Raw genomic sequence first — 20,597 nt, forward strand, 5'->3', positions numbered from 1 at the left:
GTCCTGTCCTGATGGTGCCACTGTCTAGAAATTAAACATCCGAATGACAAGCAGGCAACTCAGGATATCGCACTGCAAGCGCATGAACACTAAGGCATTGTGTAGCATGCCCATTATTCCGCCCACTATGGCTGGCGAGGCATATTTTGAACTCTTGGTGACAACAATTAAATGTGCAGGAGCCCTGTATCGGGCCAGCCAACATTGATTTTCTAACCATTATTCATTTAAAGCATCTTTAGCAGATCAGCTTACAAGAATCCTGATTCCCCACCCTTTGCCATTCCCCCAATGCCCTTGTTGCCCGCCCTTGCCCAAGGTAGCATCTGATTGGCTGAGCTCACTGGCACTCTTGCTTTGGGTAAATGGTTTAATTCAAAATGGCAGGTGGCAGCAGAAGGATCTAGCTTAGTGTGTAGAGCATCTGCTTGCAGGCAGAAGACCCCATGCCCCACCCTCAGCATCTCCAGGTAGGTTTGGGGGGAAAACTCCTGTCTGAAGCCCTGAGAGCTACTGCCAGTTAGCGCAGACAATATTGAGTGAGAAGGACCAATGGTCTGGCTCTGTATAAGGCAGCTCCCTATGTACCAGCCCATCACTTCACTTCCTTGCATGCTATGGATTACAGCAACCTCTCTCTGCTTTCATTTGGGGGTCCCTAACGGGTGGCGTTGTGGTCTAAACCACAGAGCCTAGGGCTTCCCGATTGGAAGGTCGGCGGTTTGAATCCCCATGATGGGGTGAGCTCCCATTGCTCGGTCCCAGCTCCTGCCAACCTAGCAGTTTGAAAGCATGAAGTGCAAGTAGATAATTAGGTACCGCTCCGGCGGGAAGGTAAAACGGCGTTTCCGTGTGCTGCTCTGGTTTCGCCAGAAGCGAATTAGTCGTGCTGGCCACATGTCCTGGAAAAGCTGTCTGCGGACAAACGTCGGCTCCCTCGGCCAGTGAAGTGACATGAGCACTGCAACCTCAGAGTAGTTCACGAGTGGACTTAACTGTCAGGGGTCCTTTACCTTTTAACAATTCTACTGGCTGAAAGCTGAAGAGCAGCACCTCACAACTGTAAAAAGGCACCCCTCCCTCCCCAATCTCTACCCCAAAGTCAAAAAAGAGACAGTGGCTCACCTGGGATACATACCAGAAAAGCAGGGTGCACATCTTGTAAATGGAGACAGGGAGGGGTGTCATATAGGCTTGGGGGGAGTTTGCCTCCCTGCTGCCCTGCAGAGAAGCATGAGATGTAATTCACCCGGCCTGTCAGTGTGACGGCACTAAAACCACACATTAAAAAATAACAACAGCCACCACCAGGTTTATGGCCTCATGCAAATAGGCTACAAATATGCAAATCATCTCATTAGCAATTTGCATAAAACATTCTTGCAGCAGGAATGGAATATGTCTAATCTCCCCCCTCCCTACCCCCACTTTTCTTTCCAAAGATGACAATACTACACTAAACAAGGAACAAATTTTGACTGTATAGGGTATAAATCATAGGGGAACAACTGGACCCATGTGCTCTCATGCTCCCTCTCTCCCTCTTTCCCACTGCTAATAACAATACATCTGTGAGCATCTGCTCATGTATTGCTTTAGATGATACGAAATACAGGAACTCATCGTCTCATTGAGTTAAGTGTCTTAGCTCCCTCCAGCAAGTCCTGGGAGTTCTAGTTTGTTAAGGGCGTTGAGAGTTTCTGAGAGAGCCCCATTCCCTTTGCAGCACTACATTTCCCAGAGTGGATTAACAACCGATCCCTGTCGCTCTGTGACAGTGAATTCCATAAGTTCATGCTTCTTTTCTCTGTCTTGAATACAAGGTACGGCCACTCTGTCCCTCTGGGCAGGGTTTGTCCTACAGGCTCTGGCTGAGTCAGTGTGGCAGTTTCTTCTATGTGAGCTGAAACATAAAACTGCATGAATAGCTGGTCTAGTTCACACAGCATCCTGTGATTAGTTATCTCCCCCATCACACACACTAATTTCATTAAGGCTTTTGCATAATAGGTCTAGGAAGATGTTTATCTGCCACTGTCTCTTAGCGACTATTCCTTTTTGGTTGACCCTTCCAGGGAGGAGGAAAAGGAAGACAGGATAGATTTACAACAGTGGGTTGAGGGAGGTCACAGCTCAGATGAGGGGAAAAGCTGGGGAATCATGGGAGAGCCAGAATAATGCCCGGTTGACACGTTGTCATTAGAAAGCATCCCAGACCCTCCACCTCCCAGAACCCGGCGAGCCTTAAAAGTAGGAGAGCAAAGAGCTCAAAGACAGAGGGCACATAGCAGCACCCGTAGAAGTGATGAAGTGGGAGAGACAGGGGTGGAAATTCACTTGGGACAACGTCATTATCCAAGATGCTGGGTTCTAGAGCCTCTCTTTGTAAAGTCTGAAATAAAAAAGGACAGTAAGAAACTTTCCCTTGTCTTCATACTTTCCTGGGCAACCAGCCAGGAGCCACTGACAGCATCCTGACAGGTACATCACACACTTTCAGAACCATTGCTAAAGGCTGAGTCCTGGTCCCCCTCCCCCATCTTGCATTTAGTCTTGCATTTCTTCATCAATTTGCAATTCTTTAAACAGAAAAAAAGATCACAAAGATTCCTTAGCATTCCAGGGAAATTTCTTTGCTAATATATGCAATTTTTTTGCAGGCAGTATAATGCATTTGATATAATGTGAGGGTTTTTTAACGTTACCTTTGTTAATATATGATAAGGGATGTACTTATTAAATTTGTGGGCTGAACAGCATTCCACCTGCTTCTCATCTTCCAGCTTTCTACTCCAAGCTCAACTTGAACCTGGAGCCCAACAAGAACCTGAAGCCGGGAGACCTGGTCACGGTGATATGCCACACCTTTTCCGGCTACCCTGAGGCGACGGTGCTGTGGCAAGATGGCCGCGGCAACAACATAACGGAGAACATCACCACCTCCCAGGTGGCCAACGAGGAGGGCCTCTTCGACGTGCGGAGCATCCTGCGGGTGGTGCTGGAGCCCTACAGCACCTACAGCTGCTTAGTGAGGAACCCTTTGCTGCGGCAGGAGACCCACGCCTCTGTCACCATCACAGGTCAGGGGTGGGAGCAGGGAGGGGAGGGTGGCTGGGGGCTGGCATGCTGCTGGGGGGCTCTGTGTGAGAAAGGTCTGGCTGTTGTTCAGAAAAGCCATAGGACACAGGTTGGCAAACTAAGGCCCACGGGCCGGATTGTCAGGGACTGGGCAGAGGAGGAATGGCAGAGACCACCTCCCCATCCTGACCCTTCCAGGGAGGAGGAAGAGGAAGACAGGATAGATTGACAGCGGGAGATTGAGGCAGCTCAGCGAGAGATGAGGGGGAAAGCTGGGGAATCATGGGAGAGCAAGTACGGTAAGAAACTTTCCCTTGTCTTTATACTTTCCTGCAGGAACCTTCTCCTTCAGAAGTATCTTCCATACATCCAGTGCCCCTATCAAAGTATTTAGCTTATAACTCAAAGTCTGTTGGGTTCCTGAAGACTGAAGCTCCAAGGTATGATAGGCTGGATTTAAGTGGTACCGGCTGCACAAGTCAACTAAGAGGTCCATCATGTCTTTACTGCCATGCACAGTAGTTTTCTGTTCTTCTCCATCTGGAAAAACTACTATAAAGTCCACCGTCCTGTTAATCAGATTTTCCTTCATATTTATCACACCCTGATCAGGCAGCGTTCCCAGGCCTGTAGGTAATTTGTGTTCATTATTAACTGTACAAGTGGCAGGAGTTTGGTTTGGGCAACCAGCAGGGGCATGCAAAGTGAGGGGCGGAGGGGGCGGGCTGCCCTGGGTGCCACTCGGGAGGGGTGACAAGATGGCCCCTGCCTCCCCCCAGCTGTAGAGTGGCCAAGGGCACACGGGCTGCTGCGCATGCGCAGGATGCCCATACAGGATGCCGCTTGCACGGCAGCCTGTACGGAGTGTGCAGGATGTTGCACATGCGCAGTCCATACGGGATGCCGCACATGTGCACTCCGTACAGATTGCCCCGCCCCGGGTGCCGGAGAGGGTTCCTCCGCCACTGGCAACCAGCAGGGAGCTGCTGACAGCATCCTGACAACAGTTGAAAAGAAAGACTTGCTCACCCAGCACATTGTTAAAACTATGAAATTTGCTGCCCTAAGGCGTACTGGTGCTCACCAACTTAGCTTTGAAAGGGGATTCATGGAGGACATCTATCTATGGCTATTTGTCAAGAGGGAATCCCAAGTGGTGTGCATCTGAATACCAGTTGTTGGGGTTCATAGTTGGGGAAAACGCTCTTGCATTCATGTCCTGATTGTGGGCTTTCCAGAGGCATCTTGTTGGCCACTCAGAGAGCAGAATGCAGGACTAGATGAGCGTTTAGTCAGACCCAGGAAGGCTTTATGTTTTTGTGTTCCTTCTCTTCATTTCTTCCGAGTTTGTCTGAATGGTGGCTTAGCAAACTTCCCCTAGAATGGATTTCCTGATTTTTGCAGGCATTGCTATGTAATGTAACACGAGGGCGTGTTATAAGGACCCAGCTTTTTCTGGAATTTGTTTTGCAACCCAAAAAAATTCACATTAGGCTTGTATTGGTTTCCAGCCACACCACAATATTTCTCTTACAGAATGCCTTCCAGAGGCAGGCTTGAGGAAAGGTCAAAACATTGCAACATACTGTATGCACATGCCTTCAATCTCATACACATCCACTGCCAGGGACTCAGTTACAACTCTGAGCAACTTTAGTACTAAATTTGTGATCATTCGGGCATCCAGTTCACATTCATTCAAGACAAAAGCACACTAATGGTACATTGTGGGCAAGCCCTTAGCCACATGGCATCTAACTCGGCCATGAAGTTGTTTCTTCTTTTGTTCAACCCAATGAAGTTGCTAGCCTTTACTACATAATGCAGCAAGGAGTTCCATTGATCATTTGTGTACCATGCAAGAAAAACCTACTTTGGTTTTATACTTGTTTCTTGTGAATGACATGTTAGTGTGTGTTCATGTGGTGGAACTCTGGCTGATCTTAAGAAATAACCAGAAATATTTGTTATTCCATTAAATTGTTTTACCCAGAAAAATATTCTTGGCCATTTCCAAATCTTATGGAATAAGGGCATTTGTGTGCATGATTCTTATTTGTTTGGTTTTTTTAACAGACTTGTGTGAAGGTCACATGTTAAATCAGTGGCAGGAAACCTCTGGCCCATGCATCTAAATAGGCCTCTCCCTCACACACAGTTGGGCCCACGGGGCTATTTTGGCCAAGCTATGCACAGGACATCACGTGTGGCAGAGCACGTAAAAATCAGACTGGATCAAAAGAGAGTTTGTAGACACTGTGCAAAGCTGGGTGGGTACTGCTTTGCAAGCTCTGGCAATGCCAGGTGGTCTCCAGGACATGCATTGATTTTTTTTGCAAAAAGTATTTTTCCTAATGTTTATAATATTAATAATGCCTTTTGGATGTTATTTCCACTAATATAGGCATGCATTGCACAACCTACCTTAGTATATGCGTTTTTGTACGCGTTTCTTAGCTGGAGAAATGTACTGTGAAAGCCTCTCCTCCTTGCAGAAGGGAGGAGTTGTGAGCAGGAGCCGTTTTCTGTTTTTTTTAAAAAAAGATATTTATTAAAGTTTTTTAAAATATAACAATGAAAATGAAAAATAACAAAAAAACAAAATACAACATAAAAACAATTAAAAAACAAATAGTTTTCCATAACATATCTTCCTTACGCTTATTTTCCCAGACCTCCTCATACCTCCCTTCTTTGTATTCCACTTCAATTTGTTAGTTCAGCAAATCCTTACCATTAAGCTTTTACCCATTTATAAACCTTCCCCCCCCCCCGTATCTCCTAATGCATTACAGCTGGAAACCCCTTAATTTCTTTCCAACATCCTTCTAACATTCATTAATTTTACAATATTTCTGTAAATAGTCTTTAAATTTCTTCCAGTCTTCTTTCACCAACTCTTCTCCCTGGTCTCGGATTCTGCCAGTCATTTCTGCCGTTTTCTGTGTTGGCAGGGGGTGTTTCGGCCTTTAGTCAGATCACCCACCTACCCTCCCTCTAGTTCATTGCTTGGTTCTTGACCTTGCTATGGACCTGTGGTTGGTCACCTTGGTTGGTCAAGGGGCCTGGTAGGAATTTTTATCCAACTGGCAAATTGGCACCGGCCACTTCGTTTTTCGCCTACTTTGTAGCAAATCGTCACAACTTTTTGGTATTGGCAGTTAGGCATTGGAATATGTTTGTTTATTGGAGGGCAGGGTGTGGCCATCGCCTACCCCTCCACTTTATGGGTATTCCGGTAAAGGAATCCGGCGGTCGTGGATCCTGTCCAATGCCCTTGCTAGTGGCTAGGGCCATGGCACGACCCCCGGTGACATCAGGGGGAGCTTTCAGTTGTATTTGCATCAACAGACTCCTCCCACCGGTGGTTAACCCTTGATAGACTCACCCCTCCCTGAGGGGGTGGAGTCACTTGCTGTTGTTTATCCAATGCCTAAGCCAGCACCTCTCACATGCTGTAATCAATAAAGTTGTGGCCTTTTTTAGCCCATTAACCTTATATACCGTGTCCATGTGTCTTTCTTATTCTCAAGAGGGTGGTGGGTCCTTGAATCATAAATTAGGAGAAGTGTGAATTTCTAAGGGTGACTGTGTTTTGGTTTGTGGGTTGTTTCAGGAAGCATGTATTTAGGTAGCTTCACTTTAAAATGTGAACTGAATCTATTTTCTTCCCCATCCCTACCAGGGCTTTTTTCAACTGCAACTCACCAGAACTCAGTTCCGGCCCCTCTCAGATGGGTGCCACTGCCATTGTAAGAGAACAAGCAAGGTGTTCATGGTGAGTTCCAGCACCTCTTTTTCTAGCAAAATAGCACCCCCTTTCCTTCGCCCCACAGCTCTGTCCTCCTTTACCTCCTCCCCATTCTATGCTGATCTGATCTTTTCTTGCTAGGTTAGCACCAGCAAGTCAGCTGAGCTTTTTGAAACTCTGTATTGATCTCACTTTGATGCCCTCCAATAAAACACATTGACAGAAACTATTTGTGTTGGCCGAGACCTGTATGTTACAGCAAACCTCTATGGCATGCATAAAGAGAGGTTAAGCAGCCTGCCCGTAAACTCACATGATTAGCTCTTTCAGTTAAGCACACCAGCTTCATTCAATCCACCGCCATGATTAGGATCGGAAGCGATTTCCTGTCTCTCCCGCTTGTGGCGTTTATAGTAATAGTTCAGCTTGCAAGAAAGATGGCAGAGGAAACGAGAGCAGGGAAGAGAGCAGCAGGTTCTCAGTTAGATGTCCTCCTGTTTCGTGCTGGGCATTGGTGGTGGTGCAATGGCGAGAGGTTCCCCAAAACTGCCATTGGCGTTTGCTGCTGGTTGTATTTCTCACTTTTTCAAATTAGATCCTGAAAATGCTGTAACGATTCTTGCAGGAGGGTTTTTGCAAAAACTTTGCCAAATGGCCTCCAGGCCTCAGCCAAGCTCAGAATTTGGTCCCAGGCAGACTGGGGTCCAAGGAGCTTAGAGGCAGATGATGGGATAAAATATGGGATGATGTTCGGGTTCTGCATCAAGCAGACAAGAAGGGTAAAGTGAGGCAGAATGCAAGTGTTTGTGCAATTTAGGGATGGGAAGATCTGCCAATTTCAGTTCTCTCAGTTGCTCTTTTTTCCAGTCTCAAATTCAGTTCTCTGTGTTTCTGCAGCAATTTGCGAGATGTGTGGTTTTTTTAAAAAAAAATCCTCATGAAAATTCATTTTAGTGCAGACTTCTAATGAACACATAATAAACACATTTCTGCAAGCAATTTTTTGTAATACAGTGCCTTTTGGTATGTTATTTTTACTAATATATATATATTTTATGCCCACATTTCCATAATATATGGATTTTTAAAACTCTGGGTGGAAAACTGCAGCACAAAGAATACCTGTGTCTCAGTTCACATTATTGTTTCGGATAAAGTGAACAGCGTAGATTCACCTTTAAATGTGAACTGAATCAAATTGCTCCCCCATCCCTAAACCCTACTCAGAAACAACTTACATCTACTCATAAGGCATCTTGAGAACTCACTTCACTTCCAACTGCAAAGCGGCCAAAAGTGGAGCGAGTCGATCAATTGCAGGTTGAGTTGCACTTGTGGTAAAATCACCAACCATTTCACCACAGGAACAACTCGGCTGACTTTTGCCATACCAATGTACTTACTTATTACATTTATAAACATCTTTCCACCCAAGAACTCAAGGTGGAATACAGAGTTCTCCACCTCCCCATTTTATCCTCACAACAAGCCTGTGGAGTCGGTTAGGCTGATAGACTGTGACTGCCTCAAGGTCAACCAACGAGCTTTATGGCTGACCGGGGATTTGAACCCTGGTTTCCCAGGTCCTAGTTTCTTGAATAGTAGTATTAAAGCCCAAACTACACATTATGTGGAGACATGGAGACACGGCAATTCACCTCTCCCTTTTTGGGCAGGGGGACGGTGACCCGATTAGCATAGCATCCTTGTGTTAGAGTTTCCTGACTTGCCACAAGCAACAAAACAGAAAAGAAAAATTGCTATGATTTACAGGGCAGGTGTAGGTTGGCAGAACCCACACATCACCCCTTAATCTGAAGCCTGAGCTTAATTCAGAAGACAGTTGGGCTTCCCTAACTTTGGGGTCCTTTTGCCTTTCCCCAGCACAGTTATTTGCTTTGCACATTTCCTAAGCTTTGTGATTCTCCAATACAGCACATATGAATGAAGCTATTCAGGAAAACGAATGATGCTGGAGCCCCCTTGTCTATCCATTTTAGCCAGCAGGAGCAAAATGAGAGGCCTGTTCCATGCAGATATTGAACCTCGCGAAACTACAGCAAAGTTGCTGCGTGTATTTGTTGACAGAGCTTGGCTTAAAAAGGTAAAGGGACCCCTGACAGTTAAGTCCAGTCACGAACGACTCTAGGGCTGCGGCGCTCAGTGCCCACCCGAGAAAAGCTGGGTCCTGCATGTCCCAGTGGCGACATTCTGTTACCCTGTCGTGGGTGGATGCGGGTGAATTTCAGCAGGGGCTTACTACAATCAAGTGGTATAAAATAAAGATATAAAAGAAATAAGCAACCAAGAGTGGGAGGGGAGAGTTGGCGGGATCCCTGTCCAGAAGGAATTCCACAGCTTAGGGGCTGCCGCAGAGAATATCCTCTGCCAGACCACCACCCCCTTCAACTTCTAAGAGTACTGGAACTAGAAACACAGAATTGTAGAGTTGGAAGAGACCTTGAGAGTCATCTAGTCTAATTCCCTGCAATGCAGGAATCTCAACATGCTGTCTCCCATCCAATCTGAAACCATACCAGACCCTGCTTAGCATTGCAAATGTCCTAGCAGTGTGTTTTTTTAAAAAAAATTGCTGCTCCACTAGGAGGGTTCACTCTGTTGATCTTCACCCTCAAGAAGATCTGCATGGAAAGAGGTGGCCTTTTGGGAATCTTGGAATGATTTCTATAAGGAGCATGCGGGAGGGGGCTGTCCCATAGACCCCACCCAAAAGCTACTGACCCCAAGCAGCATCATAAATTTGTCAGGCGACCCGGCCTATTAGTGACGCTTATTTATTTAATTGATCCTCCCCTGCCCCTCCCATGCTCGGGGGGGGGGGAGAGGTTACAAGCCAATAAAGCACAATGGCAACATAACCCGTCGGAAAGGTCGCCTGGTTCAGTATGCACAAGGGCTGCAACTTCCTGTGCTCTGGAGCTGGGAGTGGCAGACCCCCTGCTGGCTGGGCCCACCCTTTGTGCGTCAGTCGCAAAGCTCCCCGCTGCTCGTGGCCAGATGACCCCCAGTGGAAGGAAATTTCTGGGGCTTATCGAGACAAACACAAAAGGCTTCTCGGGAAATCCAGTCCAGAGCTGTCGGATGGGCATCGTACTTTGACAGACGGTCACACTGCTGTACAACATGTGGAGGAGTAAATGCTTTTATGCTCACCCCCAGCTCCCATTTTCAAATTACGATGTAAGCATTCATCAAAACAGAGCTGTTTCCCTGGGGCTGGGCATCCACCGTTTCCTTCTCTTCTGTGCTTCCTTCTGTTTTTCCGGAAGGCTGTTGTGGTCCAGGATAGCACAAAACAGGTACAGACGGAGAAAAGGAAGTGAGGGAGGCAGCTCCCTCCGCAGCCCCTGAGTCCCTCTCCATCTGCCTCACCTGAATCAGCAGCAGTGTTATTGCCAGAGGGTGGTACATCTCAATGCACCCGTGGCATTCGCCCCTTCTTGGGAGCTACATAATCACTGGAAAGAAGTGTGTATGCGGGCAGAATAGTTTTGGATCCTGCCACATCTGCAGTGCATTTCATGATGCAGCAAGACCCAGCTCGCTTCTGCATCACCTGTTTGTTGAACATTCACCCTGGTTTGTTCGCACCAAGTTTGTGGGGCAGGTAGACAACACTGCCTCAAGCAGTTGTAATCCTACCTTTTCCCATCGCATTGCCCCGTCACTTTTCTTATTGCAAGAAATCCAATTGGGGCGCAAAGCACAAGGGTGCCAACACCACTTTAGTAGGGTGACCTGAATTTGCCAGTACAGTGGGACCTTTGGTTACGTACTTAATTCGTTCCAGATGTCCATTCTTAACCTGAAACTGTTCTTAACCTGAAGCACCACTTTAGCTAATGGGGCCTCCTACTGCTGCTGCGTGATTTCTGTTCTCATCTTGAAGCAAAGTTCTTAACCCGAGGTACTATTTCTGGGTTAGCGGAGTCTGTAACCTGAAGCGTATGTAACCTGAAGCGTATGTAACCTGAAGTGTATGTAACCCGAGGTACCACTGTATGTGAGTGAATCTCACCCGGAAAGGGTAATGGTTTATAGGCCTTTGTAGGCTTCAAATGCAAGGAATTGTATTGCAAGGCGACAGGGGTGCAAACTTGATTAAAATACTTGGGGTGGGGAACAAGTAAGCCCCGCCCCACACAATCGATCACACGACATGGAGCACATACGCCATTGGAATGGCTATGCCCATCAACTTGGGGGGGGGGCGGCTCCCTCAAATATTTCAGGGGGAGCTGAGGGAACCTCGGCTCCTATGCAAGGCGAGATCCTACAGACAGCTCTGACCAGACTCTTTCTGGCTACACTTCATGGTGTCCCTCACTTGATGCACTTGAAACTTAGCCCCAAAGTGGGACTTGATACTGAGTACATAGGTATAGGTATGGATACAGCTGCAAGTGTTTTTGCCTCTGGAGAAGTGGTAAGCTTGGTTGGCTGTGCTTCAGTAAGTGTGAATTAGGTTAAGTCCACCTTTAAATGTCAGCTGAATCAAATTTCTCCACTTTCACTTACCTGGATGACAGAGTGAGTAGGCACACAGGTAACCTGATCACACAGTCTTCCTTGGTATAGTGAGGGATGTGCTTCTGTTTAAATTGCAGTGATTATTTGTAAATTTCCCCTGATGCATATAAATTAGCACATGCAAATATTATGCCAGTCTGTGTCATCTATTGCCTGGTTTTGCGGGGGCTGGGTGGCAATGCATATGTATCTGCCTAAGGCAATGCGCTCCCTCTCTCAGTGGGCAGTGTAGCACTGAAGGAGGTTGTACTCATTTTTATTTAAACAAAATATATACCACTTAACTACAATAATCTCTACGTGGTTTTACAAGGATACAAAAAAGAAGAAAATCAGTTAAAACTAAAATCAAACTTCATTTAAAATACCTGCCAGAATTTTTTAAAAAAGTATTCAGTAGGCACTGGAAGTTCACTATGTAGGGTGATTGTCTGACATCAAGTGGAAAGGACTTCCATAAAATTGAGCCTGCAATACTACACACATAGCGGGTGGTTTGTGTCTCAGTGGTGCTGGTTCCTTCCAACTCTACAGCTCTATGATTCTATTAGTTCAATAAGCATGAAAGAGCAGGCGATTCAGAGCCCAGGGCAAAAGATCCACAGTTCAGGCCCCCTTGCCCATGCCTTAACAATGTGATTGTCAGGATGTTGTCAGTGGCTCCCAGCTGGCTGCCCAGGTAAGACAAAGAAAAGTTTCTTACCTTCCTTTTTTATTTCAATCTTTAAAGAGAGAGGCTAAAGAACCCAGCCTCTTGGATAATGGCATTGTCCCGTGTGAATCTCCACCCCCATCTCTTCCACTTCCTAATTCATCACTTCTATGGGTGCTGCTACGTGCTCTCTGTCTTTGAGCTCTTTGCTCTCCTACTTTCTAGGTTCGCCGGGTTCTGGGAGATGGAGGGTCTGGGATGCTTTCTAATGACAACGTGTCAGCTGGGTGTTGCTCTGGCTCTCCCATGATTTCCCAGCTTTCCCCCTCATTTGCCTCTGAGCTGTTACCTCCCTCAACCCCCTGTTGTAAATCTATACTGTCTTCCTTTTCCTCCTCCCTAGAAGGGTTGGGATGGGGAGGCGGTCTCCACCATTCCTCCCCTGCCCAGTCCCTGACAGTCATTGGCTATGCTGGCTGGGCCAGTTAATAACCTGTTCTGGTTTCCTAAGATGCATCATGGACTGCCCCAGCTCAGTGTGATTATCTATGGATTATGACCTACTGGTGTGCATGTAGATATGAAAGAAAGCATCAGTTTCCATTCCAATCCATGTCCATCACCTGCAGCAGTGTTTCTGTTCCACTGCAGTTTGGCTTAGATTGAGAGGAATTCCACATCATACTATTCTGTTCATTCCACCAGCACAAAGACTACAATGTGGCAAATGGAACAATCACCTCTGTCTCCCCACACCACTCCAATGCTGTTCTAGGGTTTCCCTATCGTCCCCCCATGAGGCATTAGGTGGGGTGGGGTGGGGTGGAGAAGGCGGGGAAGTCATGTTGTGTTAGAGGGACTCATTGTCTTGGCTCCCGCTGCACCAGCTCCCTGGACCTACCTTATTCATCTCACTGCCCACCGTGGCAGAAAATGTATGTAATTGATTATGCAATTAATTGCGTTATTTTTATGTCATTGCACGCTATTCATCGTGATGCAAATGAAACATAATGCAAATGAGGCGAGAAGCCATCCATTACGTACCATTTGCAGACTGAAAGAACAACAGCAGAGAATACCGAGAGCATCTGCTGGATTGACTTCCGTTCCAGACAGGGGACAAGTAAGCACACATTGGTGATTTCCACTCCCATTTCCATTTCCGTTGGAATTCTCCAGCAGCTCTACCTGTTTACATACACACACTCTTTGTGCCCTCCAAAATTAGTATAAGCGAGGAGGCTGAGAAATGTGAGATTTTCAGAAGCGGGATTAAAAAAACACAAACCCAACATTTCAGGAGCCAGGCTGAACAAGGATATGTAACTGAACATGGAAAGAGTGAATCATCCTGGGCTGCATCCTGACACAGCACTTGGGGTGACACCTGGCAGTGCTTTTTACTGATCTTCCATATTATTATTATTTTTAAAAGCACTTGGCTAGTTGCCAGTCTGGGGGAAAAATAGGCAATTGGACACATGCCCACGCCACCTCCGAAAGAGGTATTTTACTGATTTTTCTCTCCCCCAAATACTATATTTTAAAAGTCTAATTCTTCATTTGTTTGTTGTTTGTTAAAAAACCAACCTTTAATGTGAGGAGTGGGAACCTAGTGCTCTCAGTGAGTCCAAGAGTGGGGAATATTTGGCCCTCTAGATGTTCCTGAACTCCCATCATCCCTGGCCATTGGCCATGCTGGCTAGAGAGCCAGTGTGGTGTAGTGGTTAAGAGCAGTAGTCTTGTAATCTGGTGAACTGGGTTCGCGTCTCTGCTCCTCCACATGCAGCTGCTGGGTGACCTTGGGCCAGTCACACTTCTTTGAAGTCTCTCAGCCCCACTCACCTCACAGAGTGTTTGTTGTGGGAGAAGAAGGGAAAGGAGAATGTTGGCCGCTTTGAGACTCCTTAAAGGGAGTGAAAGGCAGGATATCAAATCCAAACTACTACTACTACTACTACTACTACTACTACTCTTCTTCTTCTTCTTCTTCTTCTTCTTCTTCTTCTTCTTCTTCTTCTTCTTCTTCTTCTTCTTCTTCTTCTTCCTGGGCTAGAACACCCATGGGCATGTGGGACTGGTCAGCATGGGAAGGTAGCCTATCTAGGAGAAGGAAAACTCTGATCCTAAATCTCTGCTTGCTTAGGGGTTACCTTTGGGAGAAGAAAAGTGTCAGAGACATGACCCAGAGAGAGGAATCAGCAGAGGGGGAGGAAGAGGCAGAGGAAAACAGAAGGCTGCCTGTCACTTCTCAAAGCAACACTGAGATGCAGGAGCAGGAGGCAGGTGGTAGTAAGGGGTTGGATTCAACTCCAGAGAAGGAGGAATTGGCTGCACCTGAGTCTCCCAGAAGTAGGAGGCGGAGCAAGCGAAGGAAGACCAGCTGGAAGCGGGGGTGGGCTCAGCAAATATCTGGCCTTGGAAGGGGCCAGAGGCTAGTTGAGTCAACTGACTCCGATAGCGAAGAATGAGCTGTTTGAGACTACATGGGATTGGGAGAAAAGACTGTCAGAATCCGAGACCAGGGAAAAGAGACGGAGGAAGAAGATTGGAAGAAATTTAAGAACTATCTTAAGAAACATTGCAAAATTAATGAGTGCTAGAACGATGTGGCTTTAGAAATCAGATGGAGTACAGCTGTAAAGATTAAGTTAAAAGAAAAGAAAGGTTGACAATTAGATAAAATTAAGGGTGAGGATTTGCTGAACTAAATATTTGAAATGGGAATGCAGAAAGGGGAGGTATGAGGAGGTCGGTGAAGTAAGCTTTAAGAAAATAAGGTTCTGAAATTATATTTGTTCTTTTTTTGTTTGCGTTTGTGTGTATTGTTTTGTTTGATATAATTTGTAAAACTTCAATAAATATCTTTTAAAAAAAAAAAAGAATGAGCTGTTTGCTGTAAGCCTGTAATTGCCAAGTAAAGCTAAAGAAGTTAAACTGCCAGCTTGCTGTGTCATTTGTGAGAGATGTGCTAAACCTAACAAAAAGGCTGAGTAAACCCTACACAAATCTGGAGTGGAGTCCCTAGAGGCTTGTATGGTGCCTTGTACACCTCCATCCAGCAAATCCTGCAGCCAAACTGATGCCAAACGTATTGGTCTGCTTTCCTTTGGACCACATCAGTGAGTCCAAGAGTGGGGAATATTTGGCCTCTAGATATTCCTGAACTCCCATCATCCCTGGCCATGGCCCATGCTGGCTAGAGGTGAAGTCTACAACATTTGGAGGGCCAAAGTTTCCCCTTCCCCATCATAAAAAAGCAGCATTAGTGGGGAAATCATTGGAGCTGCAGGACCAGGAAAAGAGATGGGGGGAAATTGGATTCCGTTTGCATTTAAAGGTAAACCTACCTAACTGGTACTTTCCAAAACAATTCAAGAACCAAAATGTCATCCTCTGAATTTTGCAGTGCAGTTTTCCAGCCAAGCAGTGTATAAAATTATATACAATATGCAAGGATAAAATGTGCATAAACAGGCATACATTAGTGAAAATAAAATGTAAAAATGAACTATATTGGGGGAAATTGCTTTGCAAATGTGTATAGTAGGGTAATGGCATACAAAAGACGTGTGTATTATTGGGAGAAATTCACACTAAAAGGCTGATGCAAATGATGCTGTAAATGGTGAATTTTCATGCAGATATTTCTGTTTTATTGCAGTGATATAGACACGTGGAATTGAAGGTTGGGGAAATGAAAAACTGAGAGAAACCAAAATTGACAGACTTGGGCTACCTCAATTCACTTCTCTGCACTTGGTTCAGTTGTTTTGCTCCTTCCTGCTACCTTCTGGGACCCCATAAATCCTTGCCTACTTTGCAATTAGGACACCAGTGCCAGCCTTCCTTGAGCTGTGCTACATCATGCAGTTTCTGCTTCTGCTGAATAATGTTTATGTCTAAATCCAAATTGGAAAGATTTGTCAGCTCAGACTTCTTGGTATCTCTGTACGCATCTGAACATGAGGATTTAGATGAGAATTTCGCCGAGACTCTATCTTTTTATCAGACTGGAACCAAACCTCAGGGATGAATCTGGATCCTGACATCACAAGCTCAGATGAATCTTGCTGACAGCAAGAAGCCATTTGCTCCTGCAAGAGACACCACCCATCAGCCTTGAGATTCGTCCAAAAGTGAGAGGGAGTTGAGGATGGGAGAAGGATAGGGCGGTACATGAGGGTTAGTAAACACATGGTCCATAGACTCCGAGGAGGGCAGGGCAAAGGTGCATCAGAGGGTGTAACTTCATATTTCAACCTCTGCTTTGAAAAAAATCAGCAATAGCCCTGCTAACTAGAGCTGCAACAACAGGTTAGATTAATTTAAAGACTCTCAATAGATGAAGAGGGTGCTCCAGTTAACTGGGCAGCAGATATATCAGTAGAGAGATTTTCATGAGTTTGCTAGAAAGGGGTTGGTTTCTTGCAGAACGACTGGTGAGATTATGAGTGTTACTGTCGAGTTCTTGCCAGGGGCGCCTGGTTCCTCCGAACCATGTTGTCTAATAGTCTGTATCACTGCCAGGTTTAATAAGTCTAATGAGTGCTGGCTGGGTAAGCTTACTCCCTGGAGTGCAGGCTGAGACTTGCTCTCTAGCCTAAAGACTTCTGAGCCAGTTTTTCTAGCAGGAACAGGAGGAAAGAATTTGTACGGCTCATGTTGAGCCTTTTTTAACATCTCTCCCCGCCCAGTTGTTCCACGTGCTCCTCGTAAATTCAGTAAACTGATTTAAACAATGAAGCAGTCTCTAAGAAGTTCCATATATGGTATAAAATTTAGGTTCTATTTCCCTTTTAGCACAACATTTGCTCTAGACCAAGGATGGGGAAGCTGTGTGTTCCCTCAGATGTTATTGGACTCCAACTCCCATCAGCCCTAGCCAGCACAGACAATGCTCAAGGATGAAGGGAGTTTGAGTCCAGCAACACCTGGAGGTACCATATTGCCTATCCATGGATTAGAGAGCAACTTGGTTGCAGTGAAGGAATATATTCACATATTTTTTTAAAAAAAATCAAATAGATTACTGTTCCAGTGTGCTGATACTGCTATTTAATTTTTGTAGAGTCTGTTGCATATTTATATGCTGCAAATCCACCCTGAGTGTTCCACGAGTAGAAGAATGAGCTACAAATAAGCTAATAATTAATATTGTTAATATGGAGACAGCCCAGCCTCCAGTGAACTGAATTTAAAACAAAGTGAGGGTATTGTGTTGTGGGAGAAAATCTTGCTTATTAAGAAAAGTGGTATTTAAACACTCCTAAAGTGTATGTGGTGCATCTGGGAGCTAAAAATGTAACATTAAATATAAAATTAAAGCTTTGGGTGAATCACAAAAGGCTGGGGTGAACACAAAAACCAAGGGATGGGTTGGCAGGGAGAGAGAAATATGATGTAATCATGCAATGTGGAACACTCTGCCCACTGTTAGATCTGTCTTTGCCCACCATCAGATGCAGCTCCAAACTGACTGTTCCCGTTGGTCACTTGCCCTTCAAAGGAAAAAATCTCCCCCACCCGTGCACTAAGGTCTTTGCCAGTGCTGCTGCTACACTTCCTTTAGAGGGTGATGGAGGTTGTTGAACCTTGCACCTTGGATCAAGGCAGGTGGGGTTGGGGAGCTTCTGAGCTGTGTTTTGCCAGCCCTCAATCTGAACGGTGCATCTGAGACTGGCCAGGGCACAGGGGACAATTAAGAGAGAGCTGAGAGCAGCAGCAACAGTGAGCTTCACAAGATCTGACATTTATATGTGCACAGGAGTGGCATCTGCACTGACATTCAATACGATGAGAATCATAACCGGCTATCGATCCTTTCTGCTTCGGGGCCTGAGCAGCCTGCCAGCTGGGTTAAGGCAGGAAATTTCCCCTGTAGGTTAGGATTCTACAATTAGGTGCATTATTGGAACTTTATGCCTTCCTCTGCTATTTCCTGCACTGGCTGGCTGCTGGAGACAGAATTCTGGGCTAGATGGAATGTGGGTCTGCTCAGCCCAGCTGGTTTTATGTTCTAATTCAAAATTTATAACTCTCTGCAGAAAGCTCCACACAGCAAATATCTTTTGCTGCCCTTCTGATAGAGCAAGACGAGAGCGGAGCGACCCGCTCAGCAAATGCCTAGGAAGTAGCCTAGACAATGGGGAGCCTGTGGCCCTCCAGATGTTGTTGGACTCCAACACACATCTGCATTGGGAAAAGGCTGCCACTTAGTGATAGAACATCAGCAATCCCTGCTTGAAACCCTTGAGAGTTTCTGCCAGTCAGTATCAGTGGTAAAGGTAAAGGGACCCCTAACCGTTAGGTCCAGTTGTGGCCGACTCTGGGGTTGCGGCGCTCATCTCGCTTTATTGGCCGAGGGAGCCGGCGTACAGCTTCCGGGTCTTGTGGCCAGCATGACTATGCTGCTTCTGGTGAACCAGAGCAGCGCACGGAAACGCCGTTTACCTTCCCGCCAGAGCAGTACCTATTTATCTACTTGCACTTTGAGGTGCTTTCGAACTGCTATGTTGGCAGGAGTTGGGACCGAGCAACGGGAGCTCACCCCATCGTGGGGATTCGAACCGCCGACCTTCTGATCAGCAAGCCCTAGGCTCTGTGGTTTAGACCACAGCGCCACCCGCGTACAGAGCTATTATTATTCTTATTTAGTATTTATTAAATTTATATGCCACCTTCACCCCAGGATCCCAGGGCAGTTTACAATAGAGAAACACAAAAGTACATAACAAATGAAACAACAATGAACACCCCTACACAAACAAAGTTTAAAAGGCTATAGATTGCTTAATTAGCCAAAGGCCTGGGAGAAAAGGAATGTTTTTCTTGGCACCTAAATATATGCAATGAAGGTGCGAGGTGAGCCTCCCTTCCATACACAGGCAGCCACCACAGAAAAGGCTTGTTCTCGTGGCACCACCCTCTGGACCTCACATGGAGTGGGCACATGTACAAGGGAAATCATTTGTGATTTGTAAAAGAAGGAACAACCTCAGGGGCATGCGCTATCAGTACAATGATGGCATCTGTTTCAACGGTCTCTAACTTGTGGGATAAAAATAGTTGCCACATCCACACCATCGATTTAAAGCACAGTGCTGCCCACAATGAATCCTGAGGACTGTTGTTTGTTAACGGTGCTTGGAATTGTAGCTCTGTGAGGAGTAAACTGCAGTTCCTGGGATTCTTTGGGGGAAGCCATGACTGCTAAAATGGTATGAATATAAAATGGATGGTGCAGATGTCTTTTATTGTATTCTGCATTGGCGGAGAATTTGGGGGTGTTGTTTATAGGCTCTCTTGAGCTGTAAAGGTGTCAGCACCCCCTCTTATGGCTCCCTAGAACATGAGTTGGCAAACTAAGGCCCGGGGGCTAGATCCAGCCCAATCGCCTTCTAAATCTGGCCTGCGGACGGTCCGGGAATCAGCATGTTTTTACATGAGTAGAATGTGTCCTTTTATTTAAAATGCATCTCTGAGTTATTTGTGGGGCATAGGAATTTGTTCATTTCCCCCCAAAAAATATAGTCCAGCCCCCTGCTGAAAAACTTTGCTGACCCCTGCCCTAGAAGTTAAATCTCTGAGTAGGATTGGAGGCATCACCGCATGTGTGGTAATGTCATAGCTAGGTGATCTTGTGCCCCTGGCCGAACCATCCAGATTACGCCCCCTAGCCACGGACAAATTAGATCTTCCTCCAAAGTAGACACAGCAGCCCCAGCTCCCCAGCAAGTAGACCAGAGAGCACTTGCCCCACCCAGCCACCCAAGCAACACAGTAGACCTGGAGGCACCAATGGGGTCATAGACCAGTAGACTGTGCAAAGCTTCCAGCCCCTCCGCCAGGTAGACCAGTGGTTTAACCCACAGTGCCACCTGCGTCCCTATTTATGGACATATTTTTAGCCAATGGGGGGGGGCTTGCCTGCGCCCCTGGGAGGGCCCTTCCTTGCCACCCCCTAGCTATGGCCCTGGGTGCCTGAACAGTAAAGCACCATAGTGAACCCAACTGGCCTGCCTTTTCACATGCTGCAGCTGGTAAGGATCACCTTGAATATGTGTTTGGATATATTATGGGACCAGCTATTGTAGAGTGAAGTAAATGGCTGTAGATCAGGCCAACAGAAGCCTTAAGAAATACATAAACGGACTGCCAGGCTGTGATCCTCACATAACTGTATTAAGGGTGTTTCATGGGGCTGCCCTTGAAGACGATCTGGAGATTGTAGCTAGTGCAGGATGCAGTTGCTAAGTTGTGCAGCTCAATGGGACCATTTCTCACCAGTCCTAAAAGTGCCGCACCATCTGCCAGTGACCTATCAAGCCCAATTCAAGGTATCATTACAAAGCCCTAACGGTTTGGGGCCCAAGTACCTAAAGGAGCGACACCCCAATACCAACCATCTCAGGCCCTTCGGTTGGCAGGGGAGTCCATTGGCAGTGCTACTCACGAGAGTTGCCCAGTTGGCATTGACCCATGACATGGCCTTCTTGGTGGTGGTTCCCCAGTTGTGCGATGCCCTCCCTGGTGAGGTGCGTCTCTCTCCCTCATTACTGA

The 20,597-nt window shown here is 46.3% G+C and overlaps 1 protein-coding gene and 1 long non-coding RNA gene across 2 annotated transcripts in view; one reads left to right on the top strand and one right to left on the bottom strand.

Moving 5' to 3' along the window:
• The window catches only part of LOC310693712, a 45,629-nt gene extending 25,733 nt beyond the window's left edge, over window positions 1-19,896 (bottom strand). The window contains exon 1 of the long non-coding RNA XR_014519354.1: window positions 19,798-19,896. This is a non-coding gene — a long non-coding RNA (uncharacterized lncRNA). The remainder of the gene's footprint in view (window positions 1-19,797) is intronic.
• LOC310693801 (CD276 antigen-like) lies at window positions 292-4,079 on the top strand (the record flags this gene model as incomplete). The annotated part of the gene is made up of 3 exons (XM_083476179.1): window positions 292-319; window positions 2,784-3,080; window positions 3,901-4,079. The coding sequence occupies 3 exons, from the start codon at window positions 292-294 to the stop codon at window positions 4,077-4,079; spliced, it is 504 nt and encodes a 167-aa protein (XP_083332305.1).
• Window positions 19,897-20,597: the final 701 nt, after the last annotated feature.

Source organism: Podarcis liolepis, assembly GCF_965112155.1.
Source record: "Podarcis liolepis genome assembly, chromosome: 14".
Lineage (NCBI taxonomy): Eukaryota > Metazoa > Chordata > Lepidosauria > Squamata > Lacertidae > Podarcis > Podarcis liolepis.